Source organism: Peromyscus californicus, unplaced genomic scaffold, assembly GCF_007827085.1.
Source record: "Peromyscus californicus insignis strain IS unplaced genomic scaffold, ASM782708v3 Scaffold_17__1_contigs__length_78620276, whole genome shotgun sequence".
In the NCBI taxonomy this organism is placed as follows: domain Eukaryota; kingdom Metazoa; phylum Chordata; class Mammalia; order Rodentia; family Cricetidae; genus Peromyscus; species Peromyscus californicus.
Genome location: NW_026294469.1, coordinates 60,004,690 through 60,019,786, shown reverse-complemented (window position 1 = coordinate 60,019,786; position 15,097 = coordinate 60,004,690). Strand labels below are relative to the sequence as shown.

Genomic DNA, 15,097 nt, shown 5'->3' with positions numbered 1-15,097 from the left:
GAAATCTACTAGTGTGGAAGCTTCACACATACACACACACACACACACACACACACACACACACACACACACACACACACATACACACACCCCTACCAAAGATAGCAAATGAAAAATCCAGTGCCAAAAATGCATCACTTGTTTTGGAGTGTCTGTACTTTACAGATTGTTGCCATTGCTTTTGGTTACTCTCCAGAACTTGGTGGTAAGACACTACTGCTGAAAACCCACATACTTGAATAATAGACAGTGGAGAAATCAAACTGGTTCTGACCCAGAAGCTGGATTCCTGCTGGCTAGCTTTCACAGTGCTGGAAGGTGCTAGGTGTGCTACCAGATGTAAAAAGCAATCATCAGTCTTACCCTGCTATGAACCCAGATTCGACATGTAACCCAGATTTCCATATCCTAAAATGTAAATCATGGTTCTTGTTAGTTCATAGAAAAGGAAAACTAAGACATCCACTATCTTTGTTTTTCCCTCTTGAATATTCATTCACATTTCAGTCTTCTCCATTCACGGTTAAATTCTCACTGAGCCGGGCAGTGGTGGCGCACGCCTTTAATCCCAGCACTCGGGAGGCAGAGCCAGGCGGATCTCTGTGAGTTCGAGGCCAGCCTGGGCTACCAAGTGAGTTCCAGGAAAGACGCAAAGCTACACAGAGAAACCCTGTCTCGTAAAACCAAAAAAAAAAAAAAAATTCTCACTGAGCAGTACCTGAGTATAATACACATTTACAGCTTTTCTATGTCTCCCATGTATTGATCTAACAAAGTGCTATCTACTGGGCACCAAAACAATTCTGTAGCTAGAGTTTTCCTGCCTGGCCCACAGTCAGGACAAACCTCTCTCACCTGCCAGTCCCACAGCTGCTCAGACCCGACCAAGTAAACACAGAGATTTATATTGGTTACAAACTGTATGGCCGTGGCAGGCTTCTTGCTAACTGTTCTTACAGCTTAAATTAATCCATTTCTATAAATCTATACCTTGCCACATGGCTCGTGGCTTACCGGCATCTTCACATGCGGCTTGTCATGGTGGCGGCTGGCAGTGACTCTCTCACCCAGCTTCCTGTTCTCTCAATTCTCCTCTCTGTTAGTCCCGCCTATACTTCCTGCCTGGCCACTGGCCAATCAGTGATTTATTTATTGACCAATCAGCAACACATTTGACATACAGACCATCCCACAGCACAGCACAATTCTTTCTTTCACCTGATTTTCTTTTCTTTTCTTTTTTTTTTTTTTTTGGTTTTTTGAGACAGGGTTTCTCTGTGTAGTTTTGTGCCTTTCCTGGAACTCGCTTTGGAGACCAGGCTGGCCTCGAACTCCCAGAGATCTGCCTGCCTCTGCCTCCCGAGTGCTGGGATCCTGATTTTCTTATTGATAGTAGACATTAAGTAATTAAATAAAATATACCATAATTTTACACCTTAATCTCAAATAATTCCTCATAGAGACTAAAGTAGTTAGTATCTATAATACTGGCTAGTGAACAAATCATGTTGTAATCTGACCTTCAATTGTATAGTGTTTCCAGAAAAGAAAAAGAAGACTTTGTTAGAGAATGATTTAGGTTAGATATTAATTAAATTTGCAAAGGAGTATATGTAATGAAGTTGAATTGAGTGTATTATATGAATTGAATCTTCTTCAAGTATGAATTGCTTGTCCTTTTTAGAGATCAATGCTGCCAGTTATATTTACTCTCCACCCATTACACTTAATTAAAAAGTTTATGTCCAGGAGCATCAGAGGTATATCCAGGAACACTTTGTGTCTCACAATGATCCAGTGGAGTAGCCTCCATTCTGTGATTGTGGTAGTCCTGGTCTTTTGCAAGAAGCAGGTGTTTGCATTAGGAAACAGCTAGCATTCTAATTTTCTCTAATTGAATTGTTGGCAGTGTTGACAGAGAATGGAAAAGATGGAAGAACATGGATCCTGGGCCCCGACAAGCACTTGGCATGGATAGGGCCACTGAGTGAAGTACATAATCTGTAATGAATAAAAGACTCTGGGCTGTCAATCTGGCACATGCCACTGGCATTTAATTCACACAAAATATTAATTAAATATAATGAAGTTCTTCACACTGGCATTTGTTACCAAGCCTAGCATCTCAGTCCACCCCTAAGGTTTCTCAATTCACTCCCTGATTCCCAGAGAGCAACATTCATCTCTAACCTCCAGAGAAGGATTAACACGGGCTCTTAGAATAATGAGTCTCTTACCTCCCATGTCCCTTGGGAAGGACACCAAGACTTCTTCCGAAAACCATACCCTTGCCTTTTACAAGCCTATAATCAATAAATGTGCATTTATCTCCCCCCTTCATGACACTCGAGCAATAATGGGCTGAGTCATTTATTTGTGCATGCCCAGAGTTATTATTTCTTTAGCTTCCTAAATACAAAAATCTAACAGTTGTAAAAGAAACCTTGACCAAAGATTAAAAACAAAAAATTCTGTTCAATACTGTGAAATATGTGGACTCTCACAGAATATCTATGACCAAAAATAATTCCTAGGGAAATCTACCAAGATCCAAATCCCTCCTGTATGATTAAATCATATTAAATTCAAATGAGAAAACTGCCACACTTTATTTGCAGAGACAATTGATACATTTGTCAAGCTTATGTCTCTGCAACATTTCAGCAAGTACCCAAAAATAAATTTATTGTCATAATTGTCATTAAGCATATTCCTGAACAATGGAGGCTGACCATAATTAATGATTAATTCATTGGGAATTCATTATGATAATATTAAATGTGTTTAACTCATTTGATGCTTCCATAGTGGCACTGATTCTAGGCCATTCTTTTCTCATTTACTGATTTTAAATGTTAAAAGCTCTGAGCATGTGCAGGAAAATAGTTCCACATTGCCCTCTAGCGGTAAACTGATGAAAAAAATGAATTTCTTGCAAATTGTGGGGGAGAACATTCTGGGTTCTCAGGACACTCTGAAAGCATCTTGAGCTCAAGATGCATTCAAAGAATTTCCTTTCATCCACATATAAGGAAGATATTAAAACGTTCTGCGCTTTCCATAAGTTTGTCAATAAACGATTAACAAGTTTATCTTCCTTGTGCAGGCACCGTCAGTAGAGGACCAGACCAAATGTAGGAAGGGGAAAAGCCTATTGTTTCCTCTGTATGTCCAGAATGTGAACAAAAGCGTAATGTGTAAGCTAGACACAAAGCTGGATCTTAGAGTGCAGATGGTAATATTGGTGATATTTATAGAAGTAAGTGATTACACTTCTAGTCAGGAGCAGAGAGAAAACAAGAGAATCCTTTTCCCTGGCATGCCCAGATTGACTGCCCCAAGTAACCAGACTTCTTAGAGATTCATAGCCCCTTCCAGTATCTGGGAGGAGGATGCTTGTAGACAGAAGCTTCACATAAAGAACTTAAAAATTACACTCACCATCCTGACCATTGTAGGTCTAGATTCACAAGGATCTATTTGCCAGCACTAATTGATTAGTTTATCTAAATTCTTTACAAATATTTACAGGGTGTCATTTTCACACAAATATCTAGATTTCCAGAGAATTTGACTTGCTGAGACCACCTTCTTTGTACTAATAGTATCCTCAAACTGAATAATAGTTCATCTTCAGCTCCTAGGAATCTTTTCACCTTTTCATCTCTCATGCAGCAACTGAGTTTAGTTTTCTCTCCCTTGTTCACTCTCATTAAACAAAAGGAAACAAATCTACAAGCAACTTAAGGCAAACAAGTAGCCTAGATCCTGCATATGTGAATAAGAAAAATCCTGGTCTCATTGTCACACCCTTAATAAATATCTAGATAAATGCAAATGTATAGGTTATGAGGTTGAGCTGAATTAAATTTTAACCACAAAAAAAGCCATTTCTTGTTTCATTAGGGTAATACCAAATATAAATGTTTTTGTCTTAATATATAGTTGAATCATCTGTCTGAAATAAGAAATTAGATCTAGTAGTCACTGTCACAACTAGAATTGGTCATTGTCACAGTAAGTAAGTGTTTTTCTACCTTACCTAAGTGTATTTTCAGCATTTTCTTGAAATATTTTTACTTTCTGTGACCTCTACTTAGACCCCTCCTTCTTCCACCAGCCCTAATTCAGAGTAAATATCTGCTGAAACCCCTTCACAGATGGCCTGATCCTTCATGAACATTTCAGGTCTCTAATCTCAAATGGCATTCAGAGAGCATACTGTGTATTTTATTGCTTAACTTTATGTAGTATTTCTTTTTCCCCTCTTCAGAATTAACTTACTAAGCTAATAAGAGAAGTTCATGTTTTACAACCAGTCTTGAATCTCAAAGAACACTTGACATTTGATTATTGATTACTTCCTTAAAAGTAAATTACTTTGACAATAAACATACGTGTGTGCATACACATGCATGCTGACATGAGAACACACACACACACACACACACACACACACACACATTTCTGTTTTCAAGTAGAAGCAATTCATCACATGGAAGTTGAAAACCTGCATGAGATATGATCTTATTTCATTTTTCTTGCTAAATTGTGGTTTGGGAGATATTGTTATTTTGAATGCCATTGTCATTAACATAATATGCTTAAATTACATTCAAACTTCATGAAGAAAAACCAACCTAACAAATTTTCAAACATCATTAAATATGAACTTGCTCATTTGAAAGCCCCGTCATTGTTATATAAATACTTTAACACAAAAAAACACACCATACAACACATGTGTGCTTTCAACTGGGTTCAGCATGTTTCCTCTTCTCTGTTTGTTGTGTTCTGGCAGCTATAGGTTAGTCCCTTGTAGCAGGAATCTTAAAAGTTCTTATTAATAAAAACAAACTTGGACCAGGTATTGGGGTGAATGCTGGAAGATCAGAGAAGCAGAACAAGCCACAGCTACCTCACCTTGCCAAATCCTCAGCTGGTCCTGTTTCCTCAGACTGGATGCCTCTGAGTCCTCATCCAGAATGAATCTCAACTGAACTGCTGCTCAAAAGCCTGAAAGCTTAACCAGCCAAATGCTTCTATTTTTGGTCTTTATGCCTTATATCTTTCTCTTTCTGTCATCACTCCCTTAAATTAAAGGCTCACTTTTTGGGATTAAAGGCACATGTCACCATGCCTGGCTGTTTCCAATGTGGCCTTGAACTCACAGAGATCCAGAGGGATTTCTGCCTCTAGAATGCTAAGATTAAAGGCGTGTGCTACCACTGCCTAACCTCTATGTTTAATATTGTGGCTGTCCTGTTCTCTGACCCCAGATAAGTTTATTAGGGTGCACAATATTTTGAGGAACACAATACCACCACAGTCCCTGCAGCATAACTTTAGAGGGCAGTGATGACTTTCATCGAGACACTTAGTGCATGGTTGTTCCTCTGAGCAGTTGTGAATATTTAGTGCATAGATTAATTCATTCATTGAGGTGGTAGAGTGACAATATTCCATTTCTCTCATTCAGTTTTTCTTTCAGGAATGTTTTAAGTAATCCTCATGCTATTTGGTCACACTTGAACAAAGTTTATTTAGAAATATCATGATAAATGCTAATTTGCTTACCATTTTCTCGGATAGTAATGTGATTATCTGTCAATCTCAGAACTGACCAACTGCTTTTATTCTTTAAAATATCTCTGTAAATTAGTATGTTCATATATATTTCAGGGAGTTGATACACTGAAGTTCATTAGAGTATGAGTGTCCTTAGTGATCAATAGAACCTTCTATGCAATAATCCTTGAGGGGCTAGAGAGATGGTTCAGAGGTTAAGAGCACTGGCTCCTTTTCCAGAGGTCCTGGGTTCAATTCCCAGCAACCACATGGTGGCTCACAACCATCTGTAATGAGATCTGGTGCCCTCTTCTGACCTGCAGGGATACATGCAGACAGAACACTGTAAACATAATAAATATATAAATCTTTCAAAAAATAATAATCCTTGAATCTGTTAACAGGAGATTGCTGTTGTCAATGACTGGTTTCTTCCTTTCTAGTATGTCAGGACGGTTCAAACTCAGTTGTCATGTTTCCATCTTCAAACTTAGGATCGCCAGTTCTACAAAAGCTTTTGCCAGTTACAGTTGGTAACTTCATTTTATACAGCTGCAGCTTATACACTAAGGATGCTTTGTATGATCAAGTCAATGCTTCTTGACTTCTTAAGTTTATAGAACTATGAGAGATACAACACTTTTTTTTTATTTTGAACATTTTTCTAATTTAATTTTGGGAACTTGGGACGCTAATTACTATGTGTTAAGTCTATTTGTCCTTCCATCTCTACCAAGACTCTTGCTTAAAATAGCACAGTGGATGTAGAATTGTAATTCTCATACTTGTTCACTGATTTATCTATGTTATGCTTGCCTTACAATGACAATAACAGAAGTTCCACCATCATAATAATCCCTCAGTTGACTGCTGTATATAGACTACCATTGTGATTGACTGATTTTCTGATCATTATAGTATCATAACATAAGCCTTTACAGAATAAAGTCTCTCCTGACACTTAGTTTTAGGCCATTGACTTTATTATTCTGAAGTTAGCTTTCAGATCATAGTTTCCTTTGGTTATTTTGGATGTCGAAAACTCATTTTCTATTATTTCTGGTGGTCAATAAAATGAAATGCAATGGTTGTTTAGAAAAAATGATAGTTTGACTGTTTTCATCCTTTATATTTATAATTAATTTTGACTAATTAGAAAATCCTTTAGTTATATTTTCTTTTCTAGAATAAAAAAGTAAATTACTGTAATTCTGTCTTATAAGCTATTACTACAATAAAAATTGATAATGGTCTAGTTCTGCCCTGATAAATCATATATTGTTTTTATTTACATTCTCAAAAGATTAAGTCAACAAAAGGTGATGTATCCCTCTGTATTTATTGTGTCATTTGTGATTTTCTTCTTTAAGGACTCCACCGTGTATTTTAATTTCTCACTCACAAATTTTCACATTTGATACCTTCTTCCATGTCATTCTGAGTAATTCTTACTTTCTATCTTGATTTTGTTTTCTATTCTTTGTGTTGATTGTGTTCATCTATTTACCCTTCATTTGTAATACAATTACTCCTCCCTTTGCATCTGTGAACTAGGAAGTTTGGTTCCCACTCAGGTCCTGTTATATTTTCATTCTGTTGCTATGATGAATACCATGAACAAAGGCATCTGTAGGGAGGGTTTATTTCAATGTATACTTCCAGGTCGCAGTCCATCATTGAGGAAAGTCAGGGTAGGAACTGAAGCAGGAACCTGAAGCATAAACCATGTAGGAATGCTGTTTGCCAGCTGGCTCTCTGGTTCATGCTCAACTATCTTTCTTATACAACCTAGTCTCACTTGCCTGGATTGTATTGCTTCCCACAATAGCCTGAGTATCTCCATATCAATCATCAATAAAGGCAATCTCTCACAGACATTATCACAGGACAATCTGACACCGGCAATTCTTCAGTTGAAATTCTTCTCAGGTGCCTTAAGTTTGTGTTAACTATAATTGGTTTTGTCCTGGAGCAAAACTATACTGGTCAGTTCTAAGTGCTAGTATTTGTTCTGTAAGCTAATATGTCCCATTTTCTTAGGATTGTTCTCATTTCCAGTGCGATGCCCACTTTTGGTTTGACTGGCACAGACATGGCTGACACTTGGGTCATGGGGCTATCAGCTGATAACTCACAAAACCCTGTGTTTTAGGGTTGGAGGATCAACATCATCACCTATCCTGTATACACTGTTTAATGCTGTTGGTTCCCTACCTACTTAGCATTCACTGCTCAGATGATGATTCAGGAAGATCGGAAGTCTCTATCTCCATTAGAGCTGGTAGTTCCCAGAATGCAACCCACTCATTTTCAAATATCAATTTATTTTAAACATTATGTTAAATTTGTTTTCAGGAAATGTTCACCACAGGCATTTCAATACACTAATTCAAAATGTCCAATTTGTTTCTGTTTTCAGAGTCAAGTTCTCATTATGTAATCTCCTTAAAAGCTTTCAACAATGCAGGAGAAGGTGTCCCTCTCTATGAAAGTGCCACCACACGCTCCATAACAGGTATGCACCTATCGTCAATCCTCTTGTGACAAGGTGGTCAGTGCTTGGATAATGGTGAGAAAGAACACATTTTTAAAAAAACACAAAATACAAAAGAGGAAAAATATTAAAAGCGAATACATGAAATTATCATGAATATATGCAGGCATGTGTACACATTATCTTTTGATCATTTGGTTCCCCAAATGAGTGGGAAGGATTTATTCTATACATTGGAGTATATATTTAGGGAATTCAACCCTTGCCTTCACAATCATCTTAGAAGTTTCATAGTTTGGTGCCCTGATATGATTTTTCATTCTGCTAACCAGTTTGTCTCAGACACTGTCATTTGAGCAGGAGGTTTGTGATCTAGACTCTAAATAGCCAATGGACATTTGTTTCTCTCAACATGAACCTCTAGATAGATGACAAGGCTAAGTGAGCTGGCATCTTGAGGTGGATTCGATTAGTCCAAGTCACAAAGATGAATCCTAAACTGGGGCATAGGTCATCTGGCAGTAGACACAAAAGGGACTGGTTGATTCCAAGGCTCATTGTCCCAAGAATGGAAAACAGCAAGCAAGACCAAAAGGGTGGAAGAATGTGGGACAATGTTAAGATAGTGAGATATAAGTCACTGATGAAGGCTGTTTGGTTAATAATATTGTGCTTATTCAAAAACGGAGTATGTGGATACCAGGAAAAATCACATCTCCATCTTGCTCCTAACAATATTGCTCCCACCAATGTGTCTAAAACCTGGACAAAAAAAGTTGTATGTCTTCAATTAATACTTTGTGCCTATCTCCTATATCCCCAGAAAATCACATCCTTCCAACTTCATTTGATTGTCCATAAATATTCACTTTAATTAGAATACAGGCCTTAAGAGGGCAAGCTTCAGACTTAATACCAAGCATCAGAGAGAAAAATTACTGGAGTATGGATTCCAGATGAGGATGCATCACTGGCTGGAGAATAAATATTAATACTACCTAGATTTACATGAAGTTTATATAGTTTGTTTTTCAAGCCCACAGTTGCCATTCACAGACTGTGCTGAGAATGGTTTGTGTTTTAGATAGTTTCCAAAGATGTTATCACTTATTGTTATCCAGATTCTCTGAAAAACTAAAGTTATTTCAGAATCCTTGAATGTTGACTATTGGTTCCAAAGTCTGACATCCTCCCTCTACCCCCCCCAAAAAAATACAAAAACAAACAAACAAAACAACAAAAACAAAATTGTGAGCTATCGTTTGAGACAATATCTTTTGCTATGCCACCAAAGGTGTTTATGAATGCGTAAAGAGAGTAAGCATCACCATGGAAACTATTTGTTGACAAAAGTATCACCTTCATAGTTAGGAAAACGATGTGCATTGAGTTCTAGAATTGAAACTAAGATACAAAATAACAGTTGAGCATTTGGGATTTTTCACTCCTCCTCTCTCTCAGATGGTCCTAAAAGTGAGGTTCCCTGGGAAATAGCAGGGTACTCTGTCTGCCCCTGGGGTTCCCCTGGTTGGGCCTTAAGTATGTCATCTCCTTCTTGTACCTGATCAGGAAACTAAGCAGTTTCTCATTGTCCAGCTGACATTGGGCTATGATCAGGTGACACAAAATTCCACCAAAGCCAGTCTATCAAAGCTTGTCTTTTATTAATACAAAAATTAAATCTCATGAAGAGGGACTAGTGGGTACGAAAGACAGTTTTCCAGAAGAACATAAGAATAGTGAATGGGGCAGAGTTCAGATAAACTGAAGGTAGACTGTGCAGGAGGAAGTGTCTGTGGTATTCACAACTTTCCCTGTGGCATTTGCTGTCAGTTTTTAATTCTTAGCATATGGCATTGCTGTGGTGTTTTCTCAAACACCAGTGATCCATAACACGGGTTTTATTTTCATGTTATAGCTCTGATTCTAATGGATCTGAGAAATGAAGTGATACTAAAGTTGGACATTGTGTCAGGAAATTTCTTACTGAAAGAAAAGCCAGTATTGGGCTGCAAAGGAATGTGTGAAGCAGCCTTTTCACAATAAAGAATATGCATTTTCCTGGAAGTAGAATTATTTTTATGCTTCCACACAACATGGAGAACAAAGGGCAAATAAATGGAATCAAAGGCTAAGGCTCTGAGAGAATCTCTTATCAATAAATGTGTCATATTGTCATGTAAAAAAACATTCTCTGTCTTTGAGTTGTTGCAAAATATTCCCATGAGAAGTCTTGGAAAAAATCCAGCAAAAAGTAAACACAAAATATATCAAAGGCAATGAAAGCATCAGGCTAACATAACCATCAAGCCCTGGAGCATCCTAAATGCATGTGCTGGTAGCCTTTGGTGAGCTCTGGAGTCTTTTCTCAGACTGGGAATATCAGTTCAAGCTACTGAAACTTCCAGCTTAGCCCCACGTGGGAAAATTCTCTCTCCTGCCTTCAAGCTCTTTATCTCTTATTATTGTAAGAACAAGTTGTTTTCCACCAGGAGAAGGAAAAGGGCAAAGAATAATCAGGAGTTAATGAAGTACATTCTTTGAATTTATTTATTCTCTCAACCATTTTAGTGAGGTTTAAGTGAAGTATAATCCAGTTGAAAACCGTTAATTTTAAATCTAATTTCAAATGAGTATAATGACTAAAAATTGAGATTTCCAAACTATGTTAGGAACTGTTTCTTCTTCAGTAAAATTACATGTATGTAATATATATAATATATATATATGTATATATATAATATATAATACATAAATGTGCAAATCTTCATGTACCTCTGAAATTCAAGAGCATATAAGTCATCCTAACAAAGTAAAAAATATTGAAGAACTGTTTAATAGCAAAAGGATGCTTACACCCAATTACTCAAGAAATTCCTGATTAGAGAATAAAAGAACACTTGCAATATGTGTAGCATGTTTTCACATCATTGCTCGCTGCCCCCTAGAATGCTCTGCTCTGCTGGAAATTTAGTATATTTGCTCTGTCCCTTATAGTGGGAACTGAGCTCTTAGGACCACTGAATGATTGAAATTGGCTGCCATAAAAATGAATAAATGTTTAAATAATTATTTATGTAGTTTAAATTGATAAAATCCATAGAACTTATTGTTATTATATCATGCAACAAAATTCCAAAGGGATTATCATGGAGAATGATGAAAAAAATTTTATTCACTAAGATAGGAAATAAAACTTGGCCATTGACAGAATTTTCTGGATTGCATTAGGTCCATAGATAAATCACAACAGATATGATCACAACTATTTCTTCAAATACAGTAGGATCATTCTGTAATCAACACTACAATACTCAAAAAATAATCGCTATGAACATTTTATTTTCTAAAATCATAACTAGTAAGATTGACTATTATCATTTCCTAATATAGGATCACTTGACTTCAAATCATATAAATGATGCATGTGAGAGAAACTGTTTATATGAACTAAATGAAACAAAGTAATCATATAGGTGGTAGCCCATGACATGGATAAGTCAAAAGTAGTTCATACATTTGGACTACTCTTCCTCTATGCATAAAATTCTTCTTTCAAAGTCAGGCAAGAAAAGAAATGTGAAAGGCAGTACTTGCTTGAGTTAGGCAAAAACATCTTCTCTTGTTAAACATGCTCTAGGATTGCAATCCTTGTAGAGGCTGCAGCATCCTCTGCTCTCTCCTCCTCATGTCATGGATTCATTTGGCTTTAAAGGAGCCTTAATAAACAGAGACATCAGAAGAAATACAGAAAGCCTGGGTTCTGTCATTCAATTTTAATCCCAGATCTCTCTCTCTCTCTCTCTCTCTCTCTCTCTCTCTCTCTCTCTCTCTCTCTCTCTCTCTCTCTCTCCCCGTCTCTCTCCTGCTCTCTCCTCTCCTTTTGTTCTGTTTCTGTCTTCAGTTTTTAAAATATTTTCTCCAAAACCACAGACCAGTAACATGCTAAATAATTCATTGGAAAGCACAGTGATGAATAGAGGATGAGAATTTGAAATTCAAGGAAAAGAGGCAGTCATCGACAGAACAGCCAACAACCACTCAGCTTTGAACCTGGCTATTAAAAAAAATAAACTGGATAAGCTGCTGCTGACACTCCTCTACATTTTATCTGATCTCATTCCTTTAAATGACATCAAATGTCCAGTCTTAGAGTTGTGCTGTCAGCTCAAATTTTTTGTTAGTGAGATTCTTTACTGTGTCATATAAAGGTCAGTTTTTAAACCTGTTATCTATAAATTTGAATGTCTCAAAATGGAGTGATTATTATTGCCACAAAGTAAGCTTCTGAGATTGTGGTCATCCCAGCATAATGTAAATGTAAGGGTTTTGTAGAATTTTGTAAAATCACACATCATTCTTCAGATCCAATCGTGTTATTGATCAAAGCACGTGCATATCTCAGTGGAAATCTCATCACTCTGAAGGTAGTTAATTTGTCTTCCTATCCATTGACGCACATTCTTTCCACTGAACTTGCAGTTTTAGAATCAGGAATGTAATATAGGAATGCCTGACTGGACTGAAAATGGAACCAACCTCTGCGTGTGAATACAGAAAGATGAGCACTTTCACAGTTTAATATTACAATCTCAGAAAACCTGGTTACTAGTTGCCATCTCACATCAAATTATAGTACATCAGATGTCTATTGACCCTTGTGACCATGCATATCTGTTCGCTCTGGTTTTGTGCATTGATAGAAAAACCGATGTATATCAAGTTTCTTTCACTATAATTTGTGTGTTGACTGAACAGCATTTATAGAGATATAATCTAGACAATAGTAAAAGGAGCACAAATAAAGTCAGAGATAAAGAAGAAAATTAAGGTATCCAATAGGATTTATTTCCATTTCAGAAAAAAATAACCAAAAATATTTTTATTGTTATTTCAAATCATTGATAAATCATGAATCTGATAAATTAGTATACAAAACCTTGTAAGAAACAATGTACAACATTCAAACAAGATGGGATTTTAAGATATATAATCTACTTAGAAATAAATATAAGAAAATACTGTTATTTTTAACATAGCAATACTGTTCTTATTATATTTTATAATTTAATTAATTGCATTTTTTTCTGTTCTTCTCATGTTCCCTTTCATCGTTATTACCATGCATTTAACTCATTGTGATGTGTTATCACTGGTATTTATTTTAACTCTTTGTTTGCACATTTATTTGTTTGTTTCATTTGGTGGGTTTTTAACCCAGATCCCACTGACCCAGTTGATTATTATCCTTTGCTTGATGATTTCCCCACCTCGGGCCCAGATGTCTCCACCCCCATGCTCCCACCAGTAGGTGTACAGGCTGTGGCTCTTACCCATGAGGCTGTGAGGGTCAGCTGGGCAGACAACTCTGTCCCGAAGAACCAAAAAACATCTGATGTGCGACTTTACACTGTCCGGTGGAGGACCAGCTTTTCTACCAGTGCCAAGTACAAGGTGAAAGTCAAACTGATTGCATGAAATTTAAGATTATCTCTCATCTGTTTGGTGTGTTGTTTTCAATGTTTCCTGGTCTGCCACAAACTACTTTTCTACAGTGACTCTCACATACTAAAACAAGGCATTTTAATAATGGGATATCTAAAATTAGTTAAGAAAAATTATGCCTTTAGAAGTCAACAAAACGCAAGGTAAGAAAACATCAAGAGCTGCAAAACAATGTTTCAATCCCACCAGATGCTTTTTGCACCAGATATTTGCTGCTGTGGAAAGGAAAGCCATTTTCCTTTGGAAATAACAGGGCTCCAAGAAAATCTCCTGAATAGATTATATGATTCTTTTTATTTAGAATCTAGATTACCATTAATTAATACCACACACCCACTTAGAGAGAATATAACAGGGAATAAATGATGTGAAGATAATTTATAACATCCTAGGAATGTATTATAAGCCATTAACATTGATTTCCTTATTTAGCTTTGAAACCATCCTCCTGTCGTAAGGAAAATCCCTTAAATTAACCAGAGTTATATCATCCTCCTGTTCATATACCAATTTCCAAATCATTTCATACTTGTCCCAGAGATCCTTAGTGAATGTAAGAGACTGTCATTTCACTTTTCCATCTCTCCTGAACAAACTCAGCAATTCTAACAGTTATTAACAAAGAAAGGCACATTGCCTTCTAAACACAAGACCACATTGACATGTTTAAGTGGTACAGTTTCAACACATTAGAAAGATCAGCAAGCACCTATTCTGTATCTGTAACAGTTCTAGATCATTTATTCTAAATAAAGTTTTAATTCTGCTCACTTAACATATATAACTTTGAATGCTTTATGCATCCATCTTAATAGATGTGTACTTGGAAAAAAATCCATAAATAGTTTATGTAAGGTAACATAGCTGAAAGTTAATAGTTTATAAGATGATAATAGGAAATGAAGAAGAAAGTTTAACAAAATAATCTCAGCACTCAGGGACCAAATCAGGAGGATCAGCAAGAGTTTGAGGCAAGTCTGGGCTACAGTATGAGGCCTTCTGTAAAATAAGATGAAGAAGAATGTAAATGTTCCTCCAAAACTAAGGGATCCAATAGGTTAACCCTAGTACTCACTTTTATTGCTGTTCTTGCCACTCTCCAGGAATAACCACTAAAAAAATTTAGCTCCCTTCCTCCCACTGAATTATTGTATTCCTTAATCTGGCCGCAAGACAGTGGAGGTTTGGGAGATGCACCTTTCTGGGGATTTTTCTGGCCCCAAAGCTGGAGATAGAGCAAAACCACACTGGTTTCACAACTCTGCCTCTGTCTGTGTGCAGTCATGCTGGAATTGCTTTAGTATCTTCCATCTTTTAAGTGGTCAGAACTTTGTGGTTTATGATAGTCAACTTTTAGTTGAAATAATAAAAAAAAAATTTAAAAACCCCTCAGTTTTGTTTGATATTGCTGCCCTGATAGACCAGGTATTAGGAAAAACTTCTAAGGCAAGTCTAGACAATATCATTGATAAAAGATATAAGTACCTTATCTATCTCCTTACAGCATTAAATTTCATATTCAGTAGAACC

The 15,097-nt window shown here is 36.6% G+C and overlaps 1 protein-coding gene across 2 annotated transcripts in view; it reads left to right on the top strand.

Annotated features, from left to right (window-relative positions):
* Nucleotides 1-15,097, top strand: part of Dcc (DCC netrin 1 receptor) — a 1,164,132-nt gene that overhangs the window by 1,021,312 nt on the left and 127,723 nt on the right. For both annotated transcript variants that reach the window (XM_052742483.1, XM_052742484.1), the window contains exons 16-17: nt 7,988-8,083; nt 13,284-13,516. In XM_052742483.1, coding sequence (XP_052598443.1) covers nt 7,988-8,083; nt 13,284-13,516 — 329 coding nt within the window. The remainder of the gene's footprint in view (nt 1-7,987; nt 8,084-13,283; nt 13,517-15,097) is intronic.